General features: G+C 38.4%; 1 protein-coding gene across 2 annotated transcripts; it reads right to left on the reverse strand.

The window, feature by feature from the left end:
- Positions 1 to 587: 587 nt before the first annotated feature.
- WASHC5 (WASH complex subunit 5) lies at positions 588 to 25,038 on the reverse strand. Of its 2 annotated transcripts, XM_059470605.1 has the most exons (30): positions 24,980 to 25,019; positions 23,986 to 24,043; positions 23,743 to 23,806; positions 21,129 to 21,274; positions 19,989 to 20,073; positions 19,617 to 19,717; positions 18,511 to 18,703; positions 17,802 to 17,954; positions 16,904 to 17,017; positions 15,641 to 15,812; positions 14,726 to 14,853; positions 14,285 to 14,414; positions 13,346 to 13,458; positions 12,538 to 12,704; positions 11,853 to 11,928; positions 11,052 to 11,162; positions 10,798 to 10,938; positions 9,233 to 9,313; positions 8,483 to 8,584; positions 7,704 to 7,883; positions 7,171 to 7,295; positions 6,637 to 6,799; positions 5,826 to 5,928; positions 5,642 to 5,721; positions 4,202 to 4,305; positions 3,580 to 3,709; positions 3,359 to 3,455; positions 2,803 to 2,956; positions 2,086 to 2,173; positions 588 to 1,031 (listed from the first exon to the last, which is right to left on the reverse strand). In XM_059470605.1, exons 6-30 carry the CDS (start codon positions 19,688 to 19,690, stop codon positions 975 to 977), a joined length of 3,036 nt encoding a protein of 1,011 aa, XP_059326588.1. In that variant the 5' UTR covers positions 19,691 to 19,717; positions 19,989 to 20,073; positions 21,129 to 21,274; positions 23,743 to 23,806; positions 23,986 to 24,043; positions 24,980 to 25,019; the 3' UTR covers positions 588 to 974. The 2 variants fall into 2 exon arrangements, with proteins under 2 accessions (XP_059326588.1, XP_059326578.1); XM_059470595.1 differs by having other exon boundaries at positions 23,743 to 24,043; positions 24,980 to 25,038.
- Positions 25,039 to 25,053: the final 15 nt, after the last annotated feature.

Genomic DNA, 25,053 nt, shown 5'->3' on the forward strand with positions numbered 1-25,053 from the left:
TTTTATCGCTAAAAAAGTACTCCCACAAAGCCTGGGTGTGCACCCCAGGACACCCCATCAGCTGGACTGGTGATCTCTTTTTCTCTTTCTCTCCCTCTTTAAGCCATCTTTCTCTATCCCCCTTGTCACCCCACCTTTCATCCCACTGCTTTTCCAAGCCCCACTGCTGTGTGCTCAGGCAGGAGGTCAGGGACTAACATATCAATTCCCATTCAAATGTGTAATTTACTAATAAAACTTAAGAGTTTTTGTGAACTCTCTTATTTCTGTCATTCCTTTTGACCACAAGCATCTGTGAATCTTGGGTGCTCCCTTCACCTTAAGGCTGGGACATTGCATGTACCATGAGTTAAAATTATGTGACTAAGCATCTTGTTCCCAACATTAGAAATGTTACAGTTACATTAATATTTGTGCCTTTAATTAGCCTAACGGGACTTTTCAGCTGTAAATATTTAATTATTTTATGTCCTCTATAGAATTACACTAACTTTGTAGCACACAGGCAGACATCAAACCTCTTTACACTGTATATGCATTCTCACTCCTGGTTCTTTTAAAAAGAAAATTGTATTTGGAATCATCAGTCTTGGCAAACTATCCAACACCTTTATTTCCAATTTCACTGTTCATTTCTGATACAAAAGTCAAACTTCCACAGATAGTTCTTCAGAACAAAAAAATCTAAATGATTTATACATAAACAATTACATGCAGCATTTATAATGTGCAGTACAAAATGTACACTGTTTAGAGGAGATGCACACTGTGTATCATGCCAAGATTTAAACAAGGGTTATACAGACTAGTGCTGATGGTTTCATTTCACAGAGACAGCTGTAGGCACTGCCTTGAAGCAAAGAAAAGACACAGTCCTGAACAGCTGTACTTGCCTCACCCTCAGGCCCCAGCTCCTCATTTCAGGTTTGGAGAAAAGCCTTAGTTTGGAGAAAAGCCTTGGTTCCTGTCCATATTCATAGAACAGTTCTGAATTCATCAAAAATGAAGCTTGGCACGTGTGCTTCAACAACCTGAGGGACACAGGAAGGCACAGTGGGGCGCTTGCATTATCCATTTGTTGTCCATTCATCCATTACAAGCACATCAGATCCATGACTGGAGCACACACACTGCTGACCTGAGCCACTCTGGCATCAGGATGTGCTCCTGGATGTGCTCAAAGCAAGGGAGGAACAGCCCAGCCAGGGCTGGGAGGAGCTGCCAGGAGCCCAGGAACAGAGCAGGACTGGAGGAATGCTGCTGTGCTCTCTGCTGGGCTCCACACAGCATCACCTGCAGCTGCAGGGACCTTCCACCACACAGAACTGTGAGCTGGGAAGAGGAGACTGGAAGAATCTCACTCTCCTCATTGTGAATATTAGCTAGGAAATGGCTGTTGAATGTTTATTCAAGAACCACAGAGGTACAGCTTACATATAGCAATCAGGATTATGACTTATTTTGAACACTATATATAAATAATATATCATCTTCAAATGTAGTTAAGTTGCATTCAAACATGAAACAAAGTCTCTCTACAAGTAGATTTTTAGCATTTCCCTTGCATGTGAGACAAGGAAGCTGCCTGGGAAATAAGCCTTTGGCAGGAAGTGAAGGAAAGACTGGATACAGTGTTTCACCAAAATTTGCATTTTCTAATTAGCTTCTTGCCCTGTGTTTAGAATACTGCTAAGCTTAGTATTACTTGGAAATACCTTGGAACTTCTATTTTATTTCTTTCCTTCCCAACAGCCCCCAGCATTATACACTGAAGGTTAAATTTAACAGACTGGTTTGAAATTAGCACAAAGGTGAAATCCTTTATTTATCAGTATTCATCTATTTATTCCTGTAATAATGGGACTGAACTCTACAAACCAGGGCTGCTGCATCAGCAGGACCCTGAGCTGTTATTTGTTATGTTGGCTCATTTGTAGCACAAATGGAAGGTGTGAGCAGTGTCTCCCTGGCCAGATTCCTTCCTTGGCTAAAGTGGAGTGGGAGCACACATTCCCTGCTCCTTTATCCTGGGAAAATGGTTGGGATATTTGGGGCCATATTTAGAGACATGGAATTCTTTCTTACCTTTCTTGGTAACTTGGTGTATCGAATGTAATCTTCCAGGAACATGAGGGCACCCACTACATCAGCAGGCATTTCTGGAATCTTCTGGCTAAAATTAAACCACCATGGAGATCACACACTTATCAACCATTTACTTGGATTAAATTACCTGAAAATGTCAGCCTTCAAATAGCATCATTTCTATTAGGTGTCATGTGTTTCTATTACAAATAGAAATTGTGTTTTAATCTTCTATTTAGTAAAATACATTGTTGTTACTGTCTAATGCAATCATGGAATGGTTTGGGCTGGAAGGAACCTTAAGGATCATGGAGTTACAACAGCCCTGCCATGGGGAGGGACAATTTCCACTGGACCAGTTTTCTCAAGGGCCCTACCAATCCCAAGGGCCTTGAACACCTCCAGGCATGGAGCATCCACCATTTCTCTGTGAAACCCATTCCAGTGCCTCACTACCCTCATGGGAAAGAATTTCCTCCTAACATTAATCTCTATGTCCCCCTTCTTTTAGTTTAAATTATTCTCCCTTTTCCTGTCCCTGTCTGACCATGTAAAAAGACCCACTCCACCTTTTTAGTAAGATTCCTTCAAGTACCAAAAGACTGCAAATGTCAACTATACTCTGCTAGAACAAAAATACTGAAAAAGCAGTGCTTTTCCACTGCTGAAGTCCTCTTCACAGAGGTGATACCTCAGTAAAAAGTAAAACATGGGTACCTTGTGCACTGCTCCATCGTTGAACGAATAAACTGACCAATCAGAGCCAAAAATTGTTCTGTGTATCTTGAGTGGAACTGTTTCAACAGGGTAAGGAGCCCCAGAACCAAAGGCAGCCAGTCAATTTGATCAGCTGGCCGCTTGCACACCACTCCTGCACAGAAAAAACCCAAAACAACACATGTTTATAAACCAGAATATATTCTTATAGCACAGGCTAACTTATGTAATGTACTCTTCATGGCTTTTTTTGCTGTCTCCCCTTCTGCTTGCCCACACAAAAAAAGTCCAAAACTAATGTAACAACTGCATGTCTTCCATGGTGAATAGCTTAATGATATTAACTGAGGCACAGGATAGAATGAGAAACCCAGGAGTCTGGATTCTGTTTCCTACCTTATTGTATTTGACTTAAATAGTATAACAAAACTGTCTGAACTGAACTGATAAAGTCAGGAACTGTATGTTTTCTATGCAGGCAATTTTACTATCTTCTCTACAGATAATTTCACATAGGTTTTAATTAGATTTAGACAAACAGCAACTTACACATTACCTAAATTTCTGTTGTACTGAAGTTTGGGAAACTGAGAAATGAGGAATAGGAAGTTGACGGTGGGAAAATATGGCAGACGTTTTGTTGTTATGTAGATCTGAGGGAAAAAAAAAAGAGTAGTACAGACCTTCTAAATATTTTTTTTTCTCAGTTAAAAAAAATTAGAAAGAAAAAAAATAGAAAAAAGCAAACTGCACCAAGCATCAGATTGTATGCCTGACCTTATTTAATGGGTTGTGAATGCCAGCAGCTTCCAGATAAGCTGTGATTTCATATAAAAGAGTGTTGTCTTCTTTAGGATAAGGTAGTAATGGGTTCTGATAATGTGCTTCAATGTCAGCCAGTATTGCTCTAAAAGGAAAATGGATTATATTAAGTAATTTTAAAAATTATCCCCAAATAAACCTTACATGATGCCCACATGTCATATTAATATAAAAATTTCAAAGACACAAACCTCTACATGGCCACAATCAAGAGTAAAACACCTTTTCTGGAGTACCTTTTTACAAACATCATATTTGATTCAAAATCAGCACCACATATATTCTGTTCCCTTTTCTCATCTAAATGTGACTTCAGAACCAGGTATAATCAAATGCTATTAGAAACTGCACGTTCAAACTAGTTACTTGCCAAGTATTTATTTTTAATGTTTTTGCTGAGTTAAAATTCAAATACTGATCAACAAAAACCTGCACACAAATCAGATGCCACATTTTGCTATAGATTTTAGATTTTGTAATTATAGATTTTTGTAATTTTAGATTTTAAGGATTGCTGAGCTTATAACAATTACATCACAATGATACAAGCAGCTCTTCAGCACATTTTGCTTCTTACTTATTGAGATTTTCCAAAGCAGCTGCCAAATGCTTGGAGTCAAACCTGCAGGAATAATTTAATTGATTGGTAATCTGTCGTCTTAAAATCTGCATCTGACCAACCTGTGGACACAAACACAAAAAGAGTGGTGTGTTATACAGAATGCAATGAAGGAAGAGTGGAGCCAAGGACTGACCCCAGCTGCACAGTGCACTCAGAGCAGAGATGCAGTCACAGTGCCTGAAGTTTACACAGTGACAGTTCCTGGTCACAGGTACAGGCCAAAGGAAAAGGGCACAAAAAAGGTACCAGGTATAAAACTCCAGTTACTTGCTTTTCACTGGTCAGTGAAATCCCTCTACTCTGCTTCCCACCTCTCTGTACATCTTAGGGTCAGCACAGCAGGAGAAGAAAACATGAGAAAGGCTAATTGCAGTCAACCTTCTTCCCTGGCCTTTCCTCTTCACTCCAGTAACATAAACATCCACAGCACTCTGAGAAATGCTGCTCTCCATATATCATTACATAAAGAAACAACATAAAGAGATAAGACAGTGGGACAGCTTGTTTAAATCTCCAGCACAGAACAATGCCTTCTGTGGCAAGGCAAGTCTGGGAAATGCTACTGCTCCCAACTTTATCCTTGGGCATACCATGGTCACAAGGCACTGAGGGGAGGCTCATGAGTTCCTGACACTGAACACTAACTTAGTCTGCCCAAATCAGATCTCTAGTGCCAGACTCTGCTTTTGGTGAATGATTTCTTATGAATCTCAGAGCTCAGCACTTTGTGGAGTGTGAAGTGACCACACAAATGAAGCTCAGGAGCTCTCACAAACCCAAGCCTGTTTCACATGTGATGCTACATAATTTCAAGTCAATATAATACAACATAGCAAAATAAGCAGATTAAAATATCACAGAATCACAGCACCATTAAGATTGGAAGAGATCCCTGAAATCATTGAGTCCAACCTACGACCAAACACCACCTTGTGAACTAAACCCTGGCACTGAGTGCCTCATCCGGTCTGTCCTCCACAAACACCTGCCAGTGACTCCACACTTCCCTGGGCAGCCTGTTTCAATGTTTAACAACCTTTTCTATGAAGAAATTCCTCCTGATGTCCAACCTCAACCTCCCCTGGTGCAGTTTGAGGCCATGTCCTCTTGTCCTGTCACTGTTACGTGGGAGAAGAGGCCAACCCTCACCTGGCTGCAGCCTTCTTTCAGAGAGCCGTAGAGAGTGGTAAGGTCCCTCCTGAGCCTTCTCTTCTCCAGGCCAAACACCCCCAGCTCCCTTAGCTGCTACTCACAGGATTTACCCTCTAGAGCCTTCACCAGCTCTGCTGCCCTTTTCTGGACATGCTCCAGCACCCCCATGTCCCTCCTGAATTGAGGGGCCAATATAACCAGAGAGCCTCGAATGAATTCTAACAGTAAGCCACATGAACCTACCTTCATTATAGAGTCTAAATAAGCTGTCCAGATCTTCTGTGTTTTTGCAATTGCTGCAGAATAAACCTTGTTTGAATTTGCTGAGAAAAGAAGGGTGATGCATTAAAAAAAAGAACAAGAAGAGAAATAAATGCAAGAGTACAAAGACAATTGCTATCTTCCATGTTAACCAGGAAGCACTTACCTATGATTCCTTTGAGGGGACTGACAGCACTCATGAGCGCCTTTAAGGTATCTTGTACTGACCTGTCACGCAATATACTTTTCTGAAACATGCTGAGGAAATTCTAAATAAAAGAAAGAAACAAATAAGTAAAATTATCACACATGCACTCTATGATTAGTCTTGATGGCACTGGAGACACATTTTTTAACAGTGGGGAAGACTATTTGCATAGACAAAGAGTGGAGGAATTGTGTAGTTACAATTTTTGCTTTTTGGAGTTATGTTAATCAATGTTAGGACATTAAGAAGATACCCCTTGTCAGTATCTAACATCCACTCTGGACAAGGAGTAATTCAATTTTTCAGGAAGAACTGTGTTGATACTTATTTCCGCTAGAATCTCTAACAAGGATAGAACTAGATTCTTCTCAGGAAACAAAAAAACTTGGTTTCACGTAACAGGTACTAGAGAAACAGCAATTTCACAGCATTGACACCTTATGTATCATGGTAGACCCAAACAATCTTTGTTGATATCGAGACAGAAAAATAGAAGATGACCTGAAATCAACTTTTAAGTACACACATAGTGTACACCTTCAGAAAGTGTGCCCACACAACCTGGAATTACACAGCACCATTTACTTAATAGCACCAACTTCCATAATTTCCTCTGTAACTGAAATTCTCACTTTTGTAGTTGAACAACCATTTTTCATTTAATTTTGATTTAATTTTGCCATTTCAGTAATTAACTTTTTAAAAAAAATTATTTCATTATTAAACAATAAAGCATTGTGGCCTTGAGAAAGTGAAGTTCAAAAATTACCTGCAGCTCCTTTACAATCATGAAACACAGCAGCCTGTCTAAGCCATTGAGACCAAAGGTACCCAAGGTATCTTGGATCTCTGAGAAGAGACGACTACTGGTTACTTCCTGATGAGTTTTGATATCATACCAGGTATTCATCTGGTCAATGTAACACGTGATTCTGAGGGAAAAAATCAGCAAACAACTTCAGAAAAAGCTGCAGACAGTTCCTGAGACACTCTCAGTATTGAGTTACCTTTCTTAGACAGATGAGAAAGACTCTCCAAGTATGCCCAGTGACGTTTAGCTATTCCTCTCTCCACCAGGGCTCTGTCACTCATCCCTGATTTCTCTTTCCTCCATTTAACACAGTTTTCCTTCTTAGACTAAAATCACCACTTTTCTAGACTAACCTTTAAAATGTACAGGATGGACTGGGTAAATCTGATTTTAGATAAAGGTATGACAGCTAAGGAAAACCTATCTCTTGTATTTTGATTTGTGTATGGTGGAATTGAAGCTATCCAATGCATGGTGACACAAAGTACTTACTTTGGGTCTGTGATCCTCAGGATTTCTCTGCAAAGACGACCAATAAATGTTACAGATTCATCCACAGGTGTGAATTTTGGTATAGGAATGTGAGTAGACTGGTATATACTTTGCCAGTCTTGAATCTGAAAGATAAGTTTTACAGTAATTTGTAGTGTTCCCATTGCACCTTTTTAATTTAGAAATTTTCCTTTTGTTCAATTTAAAAGGAGCACACTGTAACACAGTATTGTAAATTATACATAACAGAACACTATAAAAACAGAATAAAGCAAAGAGAAGAATGAATCTTTTACAAAATGTACTAAAATATTCTATTTTGGGTACTTTCCTTTTATGTACAAATAATGCAGGGGAGATGCCTGCAACATTTCAGAATAAGCTGGGGGCAGTTTTACACAGTAGTTAGCACATTCAGCTAAAGTCACAGTGGTATGAACAATGGGTATACATGCTCCATCAGTCACAGGCTCTAACAGCCAACTCTAAAGACATCTATCAACTTTTTTGTTGTTTTTGGGTTTGAGTAGCACCTTTGTTCTTAAGAAGTTATTGCACTCCTGCTCCACGTTGTAGTTAATAATACGAGACACTTCCTCTTGCCAAATTTTTAACCCATATATGTTGACATAATCCTGGATATATTCAAATGATCGATGGAACCCATCCATTGTAGCTGCCATTTCCTTCAGTTTGGGCATGAGTTCACTTGGCTGGAGACAAACAACAAAAAGATAAAACCAGAACTGTGAACAGGTAGAATTCAAAGAAAATGTAAAAGGCTTCTAAATACCCTTAGAGAACAACCTCTAGAGCATTTCACTGTGGTCCAGCCAGATCTGAAAAGCACTGAGAAATTTATCAGAGTTTGATATCGGAATTAATTTTTACTAAATATTTTTCCTCCCACTTTTTGTATTTATTTTTGCCTTCAGTAGTACTATTGATTGATCTATGAGATTCAACAATCTGAACAGGATCAAAACAAGGAGTCACTCCTTATTTTATCATTGCCTATCAATGTTTACTTGTATGTGACCTGTCAGTCATCACAGACAAAGGCAGTACTGTGAATTCAGAATTGGCAGGACAGCTTGGAATAGAATAAAAAGATAGTCTTTAATTCTGTGTACACTTGGCAGTTTATAAACTCATTTAAACATCAAATAAAGAATTCCAAATAACCTTCAGTAGTCCAAAATTATTTTTACAAAAAGGAAATCTGTACATAAAAGTATAAATTATTTTTTAGAGGGCAGTATAATAAAAGAGGTCCCTGCACACCCAAGATATATAAAAAATTAAAACCAACCTTGGCTCTAGGATTAAAGATGAGGCCCCTGTGAAGAGCCAGGGCCACCCGTTTTACCAGCTCCTTCCTTATTCCATCCTCTAGTAACTGTTTTGGGTCCACCTAAGTAGAAGAAACACATTTTCTTTAAAGTCAGAAAGCTATAAAAAATATAAAGGATTTATTTTGTACCAAGAAAGACATTAAATACTTCTGATGAACAGGAAAGCACTGTTAACAGATGCACTTAACCACCAGAACTTGTTCACAGAATAAAGAAATTATTTATTCTCTAGTAGAAGTATGTAAATTTTTTAATTCCCATATTCAAATTTTGTTCATGATCCACTGAGAATGTTGTACAAGTCTAATAAGCCAGTATGCATTAAGAAGTGTATGTTTCTTCAAGAATACTTGCTTCTAGTTCTCAATGAGGTATCGATGGAGCCTTGATGTAAAACTACAGGACAGATTATACCAGTGGAAGAAACAGCTCTTCAGAAAAGAAAACTCTTCAGGTTTTCCAGCAGGAAACCCCCAACAATCACCAAGTACAGTGGATGAATCTATTAACAATGGGAACTGTGGGTTCCTAGGAACCTGAAAAAAATATAGTTCTTATCTGGCTGCCAATTGAGGCATCGCTGTTTGAAAATTTGTGTGCAAACCTATATTTTCTTGCTGGTTTATTTTTCCTTGAGGTCTCATATATTGTGCTGAAACCTGTGCTAAACCAAACAACCTTTTCCTATTGAAATAATGGATCATTACCTTTATGATACCAACTAAAGTAGTTTTCATCATGAGGATACCTTCAGTGAAGATTGAAATTGCATGGGTTAGCTTGGCAACCTGTAACAGAAAAAAATTCACTGAAGTGATTCAACAAATGTAAATAATTACTCTAAAAAAATCCTTGTTTCCCAGTGGTAGCTTCCTATTTTAGATTTAAATAATATGCACTGATATACTTTCAACTTTACATTTTGTTATAGACTTACTTAAAAAGTTACCTTTTTTTTTTAGTCAGATAAATAGAAGTGTATTAGCAGTAGGAAAGAACAGGTACCTCTCAGAGGCTTCAGAGGGATTACAGAAGGGAAGACCAGCCATATCTTGTGTGCACAAATATTGTGGACAAACCTCTGAGCTGGTACCTTTGAGCAGGCTGGGAACACAGCTCACAGTAGTTATTCTATAATAAATCCTGCTGCCACCATGAGTCCACCTCAGTATTTCCACTGATATAATATGGCAGCACCTCAGTATTTCTACTGATATAATATGGCAACTCTGAGCATGAGAATAATAATAACTGTAACTAATTGTAAAACTTCACTTGAAGTTTTACAATTAGTTACAGTTATTATTATCCTCATGCTCAGAGTTCAGACAAGCCAGTCTTCTGCCCTTCAGGTGTTTACAATACAGAATAGAGAAGATACTTCATATCTACAGTTCAACAGAAACTGGAAGTGTAAACAGCTTTAGTATAATTTGTTTTCCTTTTACTGACTCAAAATAAAACATTACTGAACACTGCCTTCTCCTTCACTCCTGCCCACACACAAGCCAGACTCACTTGAAAAAGTCTCATGGGGGAGTTTAAACCCAATGTTCAGGTCTGAACATCAGCTTAATCAGATATCACAGCTTGTTTGCAGAAAACACCTAACAAGTGAGCACTTTGGCAAAATCTCCAGGGAAAAGCTGGGATCTTAATTGATTATTAGATTCTCTGGGAGAAAGACTTACTGATCTGCTCAGGTATTTGTGTTGCATCTTCCTCTACTGAAAATAAAACCACGTAATTTTAATGTTTGCTCACTCTTCCAGACTGGTTACGAAGCAGAAGAAAAACCAGAGACAAAATAAGCAACAGCAGCTTTATCTGGTCAAATCAACGTGCCTCCATCCTCCCCTCATTTGAGAACAGCAAAAAGCTTAACCTTGCTGGCTTATTCAGTCTTTGACCTTCTCCTCTTGGAACAAGAATGCCAAATATGGAGGGCTTCATTCCAGACTCAGGTTTTCAGGGTTTCATCCTCTCCAATAAATAAATACATATTTATGCTCATTTATAAATTTATTTAGATTTTTTTCCTCTCCTTCTCTACAAGATCAAAAATTTAAACTTCTACAAACAGAAGCTCAAAAGTTACTCATCTGTTCTTGTGAAACCTAAGGTAGGCTCACAATAACACCCATCAGTTTAAGTCAACAAATGTAACTTCACTGTTAAACTGTAACTCTATGGAGCTTTGTAGATTTAAACTTAGGTTAAAGTTGGCCACCTAGAAGGTTTGCTTTTTCAGAATTCCCTGTTTTAACAGCACCTCATATCGTGGTCCCAGCTGAGCATAATCTCGTAGCTTGTCCTTATCAAGGCGAGTAGGCACTTCAATAATATCGTGTGTCTGGAGCTTTATGATTTTGAGAAGAGATGTAAACATGCTTTCTGGAATTATCTGTAGAACCTTTGTAAATGAGAGAAGAAACACCCACAGTCAGTATATTCTCATTAAGAAAATAATCCTCAATTAAGAAAAAATAATTAGAGAACAAAGCATTACACCTTATAAGCACCCACCTTTCTCACATAGGAGACCAGCTCTCCAGAGTAATACTGGGACACACTGAGGAGGTCAGGACTGTTCGCTTGATTGATGCGGAGAAGGGGCAAATCAAGAGCAGAAGCAAGCTAGAAATAAAGTTAACACTTTAACTTCACGTTTCTTTTTCTGAGGAAACTTATATGCTAAAATTCTCTTGCTCAGGCTCTTACCCTACAACTCAAAGTACTAGATTCTTCTTAAGGAGCAGTGTTATACCAGGCTTTCCAAGGAAAAAAAAGTCAAAGAAGTCCAACAGTCCGTCAGGCTACCTTCTCTAAGATGGTTAAAATCTAAACAGCTGCATGGGGCATTTCAGTTGTAATTTTATATTCCCACTCACACTAATCCCTATTCTTATTTCTACAGATGATATTTTCATCTGAAACTAGAGCTTCATCAACAGACAAAGGGAACAGAGAACGTAAGTTTTTAAATTCCTTCAGCCTGCTCTGATCCATATGCAGAAGATCCCATCTGTGCACCAATGCCTCCAGAAAACAGCTGTAATGAGTAGAGGCTGGACAAGAGACTTATTTGCTTAACAGCAGGAATGCAATTGCTGCATTATAAAAACATGCATAACTTGGTTTTATTTTCATTAAAACTAACCTTAATTTAATTTAATAGTGAGGTAATTTAATACTGTCTAAAAAAACTAGACACAGGAGATGCTGGTAAAATGAAGCCTTAACTGATTTCAGAGCATAAGGCCTTTTAAACAAACTGCTTGAATTGAGCTGCAGTGTTCAAGCACATTCAGTGTTGTTCATACTTACCTTTAGGAAAGTGGCTCTGAGTTTAGTTACCATAGATGGACTGACTCTTATGCTGTCTTGCATAATAGATGTAAAGCTGGGGTAGGAAACAAACAAAACAAATCAGCTTCTTCCCTGGAACTGTTATTTTTAACTGTTTAATTCTATGTCAACAGCACCAGTGTAATGTGTAAACAGCACAGGAGATCACTAACAAACTTCACTAGAGGAGGATTTAGGTCAGAAAAACCCTGTATGAAAAAGGGGAGATGGGACAAAAGATGAAACAACAGGGAGTGTTTTCAGCCACGGCAATGAAGCAGCAGCTCAGCAAAATCCCACCATGGAAACAGAGTTCTTGAGCATTAGTCTTTCCTCATTTGTTTTTGGTTGAAAAATGAACTCCAGTATTTTGGAGAACACTTAAATAGACTAAAGGATGGAGACAGGAGGTTAACAAAGCTGTTAGAACAGCATAGACAGTAAGAAGTTACACTGTAATTTAACCTGCAGTTAACAACCTGAGAAGGATGTATGTTAATTCCTATTCAAGCTGATTATAATTCAGTATATACAACTCACAGAACAATGCTTCAAGACTGTTTTTAATTGAAACACTGATAGTGTTAATAACATTTATGCATGTGATTTCCCACAAGTTTTACAAATGGTCTCTGACTGGAAGAAAAAGTTCCTGCTAACATACCTGTCAATTAATTGCCAAGCATAGGAAAGATCACCAACTATCTGCATGGTGATCAAGACCTCTTCTTTAATGTTGATAGTTCGGATCATCTGATGGAGAAATTTGCGGGTGTCAGCCAGAAACTGGCAAACTTGCAGGTTACTTTCCAGCTGGTGAAACTCTTGGACCTATATTTAAAAAACAAACAAATAAAACTCATAAAAGGACTCTTTTTTTTGTTGTTTTCTATTCATCTTTAAGGACAGCAATACAAACATAATCAGTAAACTGACATATTACTTCTGGATGCTAGTAGCAGTAAAACACTTAAATCCCGGCCTGTAACAGAGTGTATTAACAATAAACTTCACAAAGTTATTAAAGGAGGTGTACTGTGAAACAGCACTCTGAGTACTCTTTTATATCCTGGAAATAGAAGAAGCACACACAAAAAAATACAGATTTTTAAAAAATTTTGCCTTTTAAATCAACCTTTCTAATTTCAAATGAATTTATTTTCAGAATTTCTAAAAAAGGAGTAGTATTGCCAAATAATGCTAAACACTGAATTAATTTCTTTGAAAAAACTGACAAGCCCTCAGCTACAGGCAGCATGACCTTTTGTACTATATCCTTATTTTACAATACCAAGGTTTATACAAAACTCCTGCTCACTGTAGATATGTAACAGCAAAGATCAAATAGATTTCAACAGTTGTTAAAATTCAAATCTGTTCTGCATCTCTGCTATCAGAAGTCAGTACATGTGTAAAGACTGCTGCTGTTCCAGAAGGACAAGGTCATTTATCTCAAAATGTCTTTGCCATACCTCTTCCAAAGCTTGTATTAGCTGCACGGTTTTTCTGCCTGCTGCAGTGGAATCATCATAGTTCAGAGACATTATTTGCTTGGAGATTTCTCTGAACCAAGCCTGGAGATTTTCTATGAAAAATTAAGGAAAAAAAAATAAAACCGCTGCATATATGATAGGCATCAAAAATGCAGGGAACTTGCTAGTCAAAAGAAAAAAAGCTATACACACAGGAGATTATTTTTACAAGTTCTTATTTCACTGGTACATTTATAGTCTTTCAACATGTACACTTGTAAAGCGGCAAATGCTCAGGTAAATTTCACATACAACATTAAAAACACCTACCAACATAAATGGGCATTAAAAAATCTTATTTTCATGAGTTCAAGAGAAAAAAATAGGTGTTTCAAAAAACAGTGCAAGGAATTTGGAAAGAAGCACAGATTCCACTTTTAAGTCCTTAGAGAAATAGAAGAATACCACTCAGTGTAGAGGACAAGTAAAAGAAGGTTTTCTTCTTTTAAAAAATGCTGATACAATTGAAATCCAGGTTACAGCCAGGGAAAGAATTAGGGAAGAGGTTAAACCATCCCTAAATTTAATGGGCATGGTCTTCTCACTCCTTTGTACATAGAACATGGTAATGTGAGCTCCATTATACATACTGTGAACTGATATTTTATAGTTTTAACTGGTATATCTAAATAAATGAATGAAAAATAGTTCTAAAAATAGGGCCACCTAAATATTCGGTACCTAAATATTGCTTACATATGGAATATGTGCAGAAAACCTAAACTAGGCAAGAGCTACAGAGACCTCTTTGGCAGCTGAGGGACATGAAAATTGTTCCTATATTATCACTATTAGACTCATGTATTTTATTTTGGTATCACTTTAGAAATATAAATTGAATTAACTTTTTTCCCTCATAGTACAATTTTTAATAATTACCATTTTTCTCCACTCTAGTAAGAGGTTTAACTCCTGAGAAGACATCAGCAAGCTCAGTCATCCTTTCAGATCCCTCTTTTTTATAGTTCTCCCATTTTGCTTGTTTTTCTGACAGCATCTGCTTGAACATCTACTGAAACCCAAAGCATTTGGTTTACAAAACTGGCAAGGAGGCATATCACAATAGATAAAATAAAATACTTAAAACAGATGGAACCGACTAAGTGATTACTACAGAACTGCAAGATCCTGACAGAATATTAAAAATAAAATTAAAAACATTAAGCAATACAGACAGTGGGATGTACATACAGTGACAGAAGCATACTGAATTTTATAGAACAGTACAATGCAGATTTTTTGATTTTTAGTTACTTTTAAAAATACCCAGTGATTTTTCAGGTTAGAGATCTTAGAAGACTCTGGTTAGCAGCACATTACCTCTTTTAAAATGAATTCAAATTGAGCTGTATCCAGAAGAAGCTGGAAAAGGATCCTGGAATTGTACCTTGAGTCTGTTAAAATTTGATCCTTTATCTGGCGGAGACGTTTGTTATTTGGATCACAAGCTGAAAATGGAAAGACAACATTTCTCCACTGTTACACGGAATTTGGCCAAATTTTTCAATCTTTGTAAATACATTCTTTTTTAACAGTTTGAAGGCAAAAAAATTTTGCTCTGGTATGTAAATCCCCACTTGTTTTCCATTTACATGGACTAACTATTCCTTTGAAGAGAATAAAATTAAAGTTTCCGTGGTGCTTCAGCCTTCTTAAGACTTCTTCAGGCTTCTGAAACTAAATGTGAATTTAGTCCCTCTGATCAAGAAGACCCAAGATCAGTATTTCTAAAACCATTACAAAAATTGTATGGAGGTGGAACAGAAACCCTCTTGCATATCAAGAACCCTTAAAGACAGCACAAGCATTCAAATAAGGAAATGTCTAAATAGGTCAGTTTACACACCCAAACTCACATGAGAGACATTACTCAACAGTTTCAGCTGAATTTCAGTTCAACAGAACAAAAACCTCAGTTTCAACCTGTTAATTACTAACATTGTAAGAAACTGGCCACTGCCTTCTTTTTGGAGCTACGTAAAACTTTCAGAATTATGTTTTTCTGCAGAATATTATTCAACAACATCATGACCTCTACTAATTTTTGTATTGGTGTTCAGCTCACAAGAACTGAGAAAACTCACGTGCTGTTTCAGACAAGGCTTTAGGAAACTATTTGCAAAACAACAGCTCAACAATCTCCTGCAAACAGCAGAGGAAACTGCTGACTTCAACAGCAGCAGAACTGAACTTCCCCCTCAGTGGAGCAGGACTGAGAGCTCAGCAGTGCCTTACTGGTGTCTGCAGTGTGCAGCATCAGCCAGCGGATGGCCACGTTGCAGTCTCGCAGGCAATTCAGCAGCTTGGGAATGTTGTCCAGCACCAGCTCCTCCCTCAGACAGCCCTCCTTGAGGAACTGCTGCACCTGCGTGTGCACTTGCTCCGTCACTGCAGCGTACCTGCTGGCCTTGAAACACAAAGCTTGCATCAATAAAATCCTTGCCTCAAATGGAATACACCATGCTCCTGAGAGCTTAGCGGGCACGCAGTTAAAAAAAAGTGCTATAAAAATTATTATTATTATTAGTAGGCAATATTATACACTGTAAGTGCATGACAAAGGATGCAAGATAAACTTTAAAGCAAGGCAATACTTGTATAGGATTTATACAGCTCTCAAAGTAAAGTGAGAAATACAAGAAGTAGATGTCGCACAAGTATTTCTCACAGGTGGTCAGGGTGAAAACCCTTAGGAATAAAACTCTGGAATGACCTAGAGAGACCCAGAAGCTAAAAACAGACACATAGAGCCGGGAGAAGACTTTGATAAGCAGTATTCCCATATCAGAAAACAGCCTGCACACACAGCACACATGTTCCCAGCAAAAGTAGTTCAAGAGTCCAGGCTACACAGGAAGCATAATGTTTCAAAAATGCAGACTTTTTATATACTCACTTAAATACTCTCTAGGAATTATTCCTAAAAAATGGTACTAATATTTTATTGCCTAATGGGAAAGAAAACAAAAATCTACCATAGAACTGAGATACTTATTTGCCACTGTTGGTCATAACAAACTGAAGAACATACTGTATTTAAGAAGGCTTCTCTGTATTTATTTTACAGCATGCTGTCTTTTTATACTCTTTCACAAAGTTTATACCTATTCACTGGTCAGAATACAGCAACATAATCTTTACTGGAACAAAGTGGCTTGCCCCATGTTTATCTCCCTCTTTCCTTTGTTTCCAGGCTGACAGCCTTGGTAAAGTTCCTTTCAGGAGCAAAGGCAACTCTTATCAGCTCCTCTCTTTCACTAACCCCTTCTGACTCACAGACCAGCTGTGAGCCCCTTCCACACATATTATCAATTGAGTTCTACTTGGTTAACTTCTTCCCTAAAGATGAAGGAAAAATTTCTACTCGTATTCCCTAAGTTTGCCAGACAATATGGTACATACATTGCAGGCAGGAAGAAAAGACCCATGCATTATTGATGTCATATACTTCAGATGCCCACACATCTTGCTAAAAATACTTAATGCTGGCTTATGTACCTGCTCTTTGACATTTGAGAGATCCAGTGTGTAGTTGAGGGCAGTTTTAGCAGCTTTGTAGGGTTCCCATGCTTCTGCCAGATTGACAGTGATTCCCATGTAAATGCTAATGACCTAAAATTGGAAGCAGAAAACAAGAAGTTGTATTTATGTGACTATTAAGAAAAATACAAGGTTTGCATTTAGCAATATGACAGAAAGGGATATGCTGTGGCTATAAATAAGAGATAGCTGAACTTTTTTGGTAGCAGTACTTTTTGGTGTATCACCTTCGGAAACCAAGAAGAAGACTTTGAAACAAAAGGCACACAATTAATTAGAAGCTTTGTTCTGAAAACAAGATGACAGTTCTTTCAGTAACTATATATGATACTTTTTTCTCCCTGATTTCCATGATGCTCTAAAGAAGAGAAAATTCCAGTGCTACAGAAGGAAGAAATTCTTCGCCAAGAGTGTGATGAAGCACAGCCACAGGTGCTCATAGAGGCTGCAGAGTCATCACCTTAGACATTTCCAAAGCCAACTGGGCAAAGCCTGAGCAGCTTGATTTAGCTTTGAGGTCAACCGTGCTTTGAGGAGAAGGCTGGATTAGAAAATGTCTATAATTCCTTCCATCACACATTTTCCTGGGACTTACTTTATCTTGATGGTATTAGGGTGTAGTTGACTGAAGCATTTAAGACAATAAATTACACTTTCAAAGGACAGCCTTCCATGCTTATCCAGAGTGTTTGACTTGAACTGCTTTACTCTGAACAAAGTAAAATTTCCACAGAGAAGAATCTGTTCTAGTTTTAGGTTATTATTACATTTCTATAACACATACTCTAACAATAATTTCAATTTTTCTTATAACATGAAATCCAGGGAACAGTTTTAAAACAGAATTTATCTTTACCCAATTATCTGGGAAGTATTTGTCCACGATCTCTCTCATTTTTGCTTGTTGAGTGTGAAGAATAGAAGGGTCAAAATACAGTATGACATAAAGCATAGCAGCCTGAGTAGCCAGGGCAGTGCTGCGGTGTTCTGGTAATGGATATGCTGAAACCTGGAAAAAGTAACAAAACAAAGCTGAACATAATACTGTGCATCATAAACCACCTGAAAATATTATGGGACACATTAAAGAGTGTGGTGTATAGATACTAAGGGGAAAGAAGTTTATTTAGGTAAGCTGGACATGCTTATTCATACAGCATATTTACCAGATGTATTGCCAGAGTGTAAATGTTGACTGCATAGATGTGTGCTACTTTTAACAGGCTACAGTAAGATTTTGCTATGCTGTAAATGACTCAAGTAAGACATGTCCAATCATAAGACATTAAACAAAAATGGTGCTTTTTACAGCAAGGCTGGCCAAGTTCTGCAGCAGATTGCCCAGAGAGGTTCTGTGGTTTGTACCTCTGGAGATACTCAAAATCCAACTGGGTGCAGCCCAGTGCAACCTGCTCCAACTGACTCTGCTTGAGCCAAGTCAGACTAGCTGACCTCAAGAGTCCCCTCTGTCATTAATTTTTTTCTGTACTTCATGGCTGAGTAATTGTCTGAGAATCAATTTGATGCTCCCCTTCAAAGCCCTCTTTTATCTCAGGGCAGCTTACCTGGTTGTAAATGTCATCTGACCGCAGGCGGCCAATTACCATGCTAATGAACGTTTCACTTATAGGAACCCTGCTGAAGTAGCTCTCGGGGTAGTTTGGAGGTCTTTTAGCTCCAGGCTGGCTTGAGTATCCGGTGCTTCGAAGCAATTTACAAACATCATCTAAATTGGAGTCAGCAGAGGATCGGGCTGCACTGTTTTACAAAAAAAGAGGAACAAAAATATGAGCTATATGACTTAGTAATTTCCTTTTCTCCCTCCCCTTGTAACCACACCCTTCTCACAAGAAAATGAACAAATACTAGAGTCTAAAGGAGGTTTTTGATTTTTATTCCATTAATATCATGTTATAGGACACTGATGAATGTCCATACTGAAATTCCAGATAAGAAGAAAAGCACAAACAGAAAATTAACTCAGGAACAGAAAGAAGGAGCTTTATATTCAGAGAAGAATTTGTTCCCCTTTTTTCCCCCCTTCTTTTTAAAATTTTCATTTTCTTTCTCCCCATTTCTGAATTTCCCTTGTCAATTCACTTCTGCATTCCAGAGTCAAAGAACCTCTCATTATATACTGGGAGGCGTAAACATTGTCAAAGCAGCACTTTACACGTGTGGAAGAATTTGCACTGATACTCTTTAAGCTCCCAGCTGTTATACCCTGATGCTGAGAACCCACCCTGTAAAACTTGCTACTGATTTACCCAATAAAGCGCTACAAGAAGTCTGACTTGCAATACATTTGTTACCTAGGTAGTCAGGACTTTTCAGAAAGTTTCCTTGCATGTTTGGGAACCTGTGACACTTTCACAGGCACTTGCAGGCTAAAAGCTTTAGCTGAAAGTTTATTTGTGGACTTCAAATGTCTGTTGTAACAGAATGAAAAATCTGTTGCTAGTTTTGCAGCTGAACTTGCAAACACAGCTAAAAGCTAAAGCAAGGAGTTCTGCTGATATTCAGAGAGCTCTGCTGAATTATCTGTATAAAGTCAGTTGATAAAAAATGTGTCAATATTTCCATTTGTCTTAATTCAATGACCTAGGTTACTGAACATTCTGCAGGTTACACATCTCAGCCTTGAGTGCTCCCGTACACCAATATACACCACCTGTATCGGTAGTAGGAAACCAACATTCTTTCTCTGACTTCTCCTTCAATCTTCTGGTCAATGACCAGTAGCATGACTCCATATAAATACAGGGCTTCACACTGTTTGGAAAGGGAAAGAATGAAGAAAGAAAATCACATAAACATGATTTTGCAGCAACATTTAAAGAAAAACACATATTGGCAAACTAACCCAATGTCAACTACGTAGTCAACACAACATGAAAAGTGGCAGCCTGAAGATTTTTGCTCTTTGTCCTCCTTGAAGTAAGCCACAGCACTTCCACACATTTGGTAAACTTAAATTTTTGTCTAGCTTGGCACTTACTGAGTGGGTTAATTTTCTACTATTACAAAACTAGTCAATACTCACTAGAAGCTGTTTTCCATCTTCATTGAGGAGGACGGTTTCTAATGTTTGCTGAATGTAAATTCCTTCATTGAGATCATCTAAGTATCTAGGAATCATGACAAAAACTTTGGTCATTGACTATTTTGCTCTCAAACTAAACTCAGTAAGTGACATCTTCTCTGAAAGCCAACAGATGCATCAGAACATTTCCCTAGAACAAGCAGCATGGTATTTTTCATAGGATTTTTCCTAAAAAATTTTTCCTAAAAAATGAGAGACTGGAACCCCTAGCTAGTGCCAACCAGTTGGCACAAAGTTTCCTTCCATATCCTGACGGTGTGTGTGAAAGACACTGGAGGATACCTGGCAGCTTACAGCTCATCCTCTTAATATTGTCATGGGTGAATACACCCTGGGAAGGCTGCCATGCAATAATGCAGTAAAATTGTGTCATATTTTCAAGTTATCTAAATATATCTCCTTGGAAATACCATAAATTGATCTCAATTGCAATTTGGAAGGTAGAGCTAGAAATAGCATATGTTCACCTGAATTAACAGAAGATTTATTCCTATTAAAGGATTTTCCAGTAACACTACTTAATAAGTAATATCAAACATTTGATCTTTTCACATAACATCAATAATAAAACCAATTCTCATGTTTAAGATTCTCAGTAACTTTCTCTTAGACCATTTAACGAAGTTTTAATTTTGCTTTTTAGATGTCAGATTAGCAAACTTGAGAATATGGCAACTTCACTGAAAAATTTAGTTCAAGAAAATAATGCCAATGAAAGTTAAAAAACCCCAAACTATCTGACACTCTGTTTTGCAAGACCAAAAGAAAATTGCTTAATAATATGGATTCTTCTTTTATTAAAAAAAAAAACCAAAAACTTCAGCACAATCTCTAAGATAAAAAAACTAACTCAAATTTACAATTGAGTAATTAAGGTAGAGAGGTTAAATCTTTTCAAGTCATATATTAACCTGGTAGAGAACTGTTGGAATAAATGTTAGTGTTTACTCCAGCAACCCAGGTTAGCTGGAATATGCTTCAACAAGGAGTATATTGGGTCTCTAAGAAAAAAGCTTTTCATCAATAAGACAAAACAGTAATCTGGTCTTTGAAAATCCATATGTATTTAAGATACCATACCTGTTTAAATCTACAATGTATTTATGTACACTCTGAAAAGCTAAATAAAATCTTGTCAAAATTTCAATGTTGTTTTCACGAAATTCTTCATCTAAATCCAGTAACTCAGGCTTGGCTTCCAGTTTGCCTTCACATGTCTCAGGCCCCTGAAAAACAGAAACTCACCTTTAGAGACAATACTTAATACTTTTAGCTCTACTTGACTTCTCTACAGTAGGACACAGACCATGTACAACCACCCCTGTGTGCAAACCAGACTTACCATTCCTTACCAAAACAAGGATCTGTAGTTTTCTAACCTAATTTATGGTAAAATATTTATTCCATAAAGATGAGTTTTACACATTGTTGCAATCTGCAATGACTTTAAATATGATTTATCCAATATAACCAATGGAAAAGAATAGCCAATGCTTTCAGTAAAGCCCCAATACACCTGAAAGCACTGGGTGCTTTCTGTAGTGCTCATACCCTGATGGAATTTTTTCCTTTACGCATTTCTTCTGGTTGATTTCTCAGATAGAAACCATAACATTGAGGGATCACAAAGCTTAGTACCTTCTCATACATTCAAACTGCTTGAAAATATTAGACATGTTTTTCCCACAGACTCTACATCTAGCTCAGCACTCGTCTCCTGAATTAATTCTCATTAACAACCATGGGGGAAAAGGAGCTGGGATGAAGAACCTGACTTCCTTAAAGCAATAGTACAACTTTCCTAACCCTTTACCACCGTCATATTTCTCATAAGCACCATGCAATCTTACCATCACCAACTAAATGAAAATAATGCTAAAGTTTAATTGGAAGTATTATTAGAATTTAATTGAAAATATCCAACTGACAATTTGAGTTTTAAAAAGGATTCTTCTGCTTCTCTTTGTGTGCAAAATATCTACATAAAACAAAGGATAAAAGCAGATGCCAAACTGCCATTGAAGTTCAAATGGACAAAGTAAATAGTTTCAACTTTCCAAATCTCTCCTCATTAAAAGAGTCTAAGAATTGTGCATTGTCCTAGATTGCAAGACAATGTGTATTCTATTTGCCATCTTTTAGAGGTGTGGCAGTTATCTGTTAATTGGGCAGTTTTCTTTATCTCTTCCACAAACCAATCCTCCCTTGGGACATCTGCAGTTAATGTGCCAGTGAGTGTCACTGGTGGCTGATAAAAACGACAGCATCCCATTGTGAGATGCTCCACCCAGGGAGAGGAGCCAAGCATTCCTACCTGGATATAGTCTGATATTTTGGGACACCAGGACAGCCTGTCCACTGGATTCCCAGAGGTGCAGCTGTCTCTTCCACTGGATCTTCAGAGGAAGACTGATCTTTCTACAGGATCACTGCTCCAGCAGAACCACACCTGCCACTCCAGGAGGGCTGCAGCCACCATTCCAACTGGACTGCTACCAACACCCTCACCCACAGGGTATCTGGTCGTATTCTGACTCTGTCAGTGTTGTTTTGTTTCACTTTGTTTTGTTTTATTTTTATTTTCTTCCCTAATAAAGAACTGTTATTCCTGCTCCTATATCTTTGCCTGAGAGCCCCCCTTAATTTCAAATTTATAACAATTTGGAGGGAGGGGGTTTACATTGTCCGTTTTAGGGGAGGCTCCTGCTTTCCTTAGCACACACCTGTCTTTTCAAACCAAAACATGTGTACAGAAGGGGTGCATTTGCAGTAATAATATCTATAAATTCTCTAATCTCTGCTTTATCAGTATGACTTCTGAGGATTTATTTGGTTTTAACAGCACACTTATGCTTTCTTAACATTCAAAAATACTGAGGCTTTAAAGATTACTGTATTTCTTACCAATTACAGCTATCTGCTTTTAAATTTTCAAGTAATTTGTGTATAAAAAAAAAGACTTCAACCAAGCACTTAAATCTAAAGGTAACTGTGAAATCATTTGTGCTCTGGGTTTTCAGTATCTAAGCCTCACAGTGCCTGAAATTTACAACTTTTACTACAATGAAACTGAATTAAATTTTAGAAGTGTCTCCCTTGCTTTATTACCATCATTTCTTGTATGGTACAGTCCAAATAAAGTCAGATTAGATAGTCTCTGTTGTTCCTTCTTAATCATGCTGGAAAATGACAGAGGGAACTTAGTACTGCAAGCCTAATTCTGAAAGCGAAATAAGGGCTTTCATGGACACTTCTCCTTGACTTATTTATTTATTTATTCAGCCCATGTGACAAGTCCAGAGGAAGAACAATCACAGCACTGTCAGACAGGAAAGCAGAAAGCAGTTTTCATGGCTGCAAAGAATAAGCTACAGAATAAGAGAAGAAAGATGGGCATACTGCCCACGGCACTGCTCTGAAGGAAAACAACCAACCATGCAGGCCCAGAACCTGCTGGAGGAAGGTTAATTTAGTGCTCCTGCAGGAATTACTACTACTACTACCTCCCCAGAATCCAATACTCACATTTTATATAATTGGTATCTATCAAAATTCACAGGCCAGATGACTCATCAAACATTTTGGAAAATGTAGTAGTAATAAACACAATAGTCAGGAATGGCTGTTTCACAACCCAAAACATCCTCATGTGGGACAGCAATGCTTTAAGTAGTTGAATAATAAAAGGATTTACCTTGAAATAACTGAAATCAAATATGATATCTCCATACTTCTGCTGATCAGCTTTGTCCTTTAGCCTGAAAACACCAGGAATAAATTCGGAAAGTCTCAGAAGTTCTGCAATGATGGCATTTCCACAGGAAACAATCCGAAGAATTGCCTGACCACAGAGATTGTTTTCAGCCAGAAAATCCACCATGGTGGAGCTGGATGTGACAGAGCAGCAGAAGTCCTGCAGTCTGGTTCTGATCCTTACTCTTTAGGTTACTGCAAGCAGAAATCCTGATGAAGAAATGAGCTGCGCCATTAATAACCTGCAAAAACAAACACACACACACATCCAGAGTGGTTTATATTCATGTTTTTAGTAGTTTAATTTTTGGATATTTAAGCATACTCTCCAATCTTTCAAATGATGAAATCTAAATTATCCACAGCTTTGTAAAATGAAAGAAATGGACAGAATTCATTTTCAGCATGTACACTGAGTTGGAGAAGTGACCTGTGTGAGCAGGCAGGGGAAGTGTGATCTTTTGGAGAGCAGTTGAAGAACATTATTGAAGAATAAAACAGTCACAATAGTGAAGCAATTATGACCAGGTGAGGAGACTGGGCCCAAGGAAAGCAAAACCACTTCACAAAATGTGTTTTTAAGAGCCCCTTTAAAAATACAACCAAAGTGATCATAATGGGTTTTAGCAATAAGGAAAACTTTCATAGCAAATGGAAATGACACAGTTCTGTTCCTTCATTTATTGCTGAAGGACGAGCTTCCATACTGTGCTTGCGTTTCCTGCTCAATTTCACTCGTTCCCCCGTTTCCTGCGGGACACGGCGTGCAGCACCAAAAATAAGCGTCTGTGCTTCAGAAACATTTACGGGAAGTTATGACCAGGCTTGACTTTTCAGCAAACACTTCCCGAACCACCGCGATACATTTCTGATGACAGTGAGCTGTCCCAAGACAGTTCCGACCCAGAACGAGCGCCCGGAGCCCTCCCAGGTCCCCAGTGCCGCGGCAAGCTCGGCTCTGCTCCACAGGGCGCACAGCGGGCCCCGGACCGGCAGCGGCTCCGAACCCGGTCCGGTCCGGTCCGGTCCGGTCCTATCCTGTCTCGTCCCGTCCCGTCCTCTCCTCTCTCCTCTCCTCTCCTCTCCTCTCCCCTCCCCTCCGAACTCACGGTTTGCGCCCCGGCGGCCCCGCTCCCTCAGCGGCTCCCGCCGGCGCCCGCCCCGCCCAGCGCGCTCACCTTGCCCCGGCAGCGCCCGCGGGCAGGGACGGCGGCGGCTGCGGGCACAGAAGGATGGAGGGAGGGTGGGAAGA

This window comes from Ammospiza nelsoni, chromosome 1, assembly GCF_027579445.1.
Source record: "Ammospiza nelsoni isolate bAmmNel1 chromosome 1, bAmmNel1.pri, whole genome shotgun sequence".
In the NCBI taxonomy this organism is placed as follows: Eukaryota; Metazoa; Chordata; class Aves; order Passeriformes; family Passerellidae; genus Ammospiza; species Ammospiza nelsoni.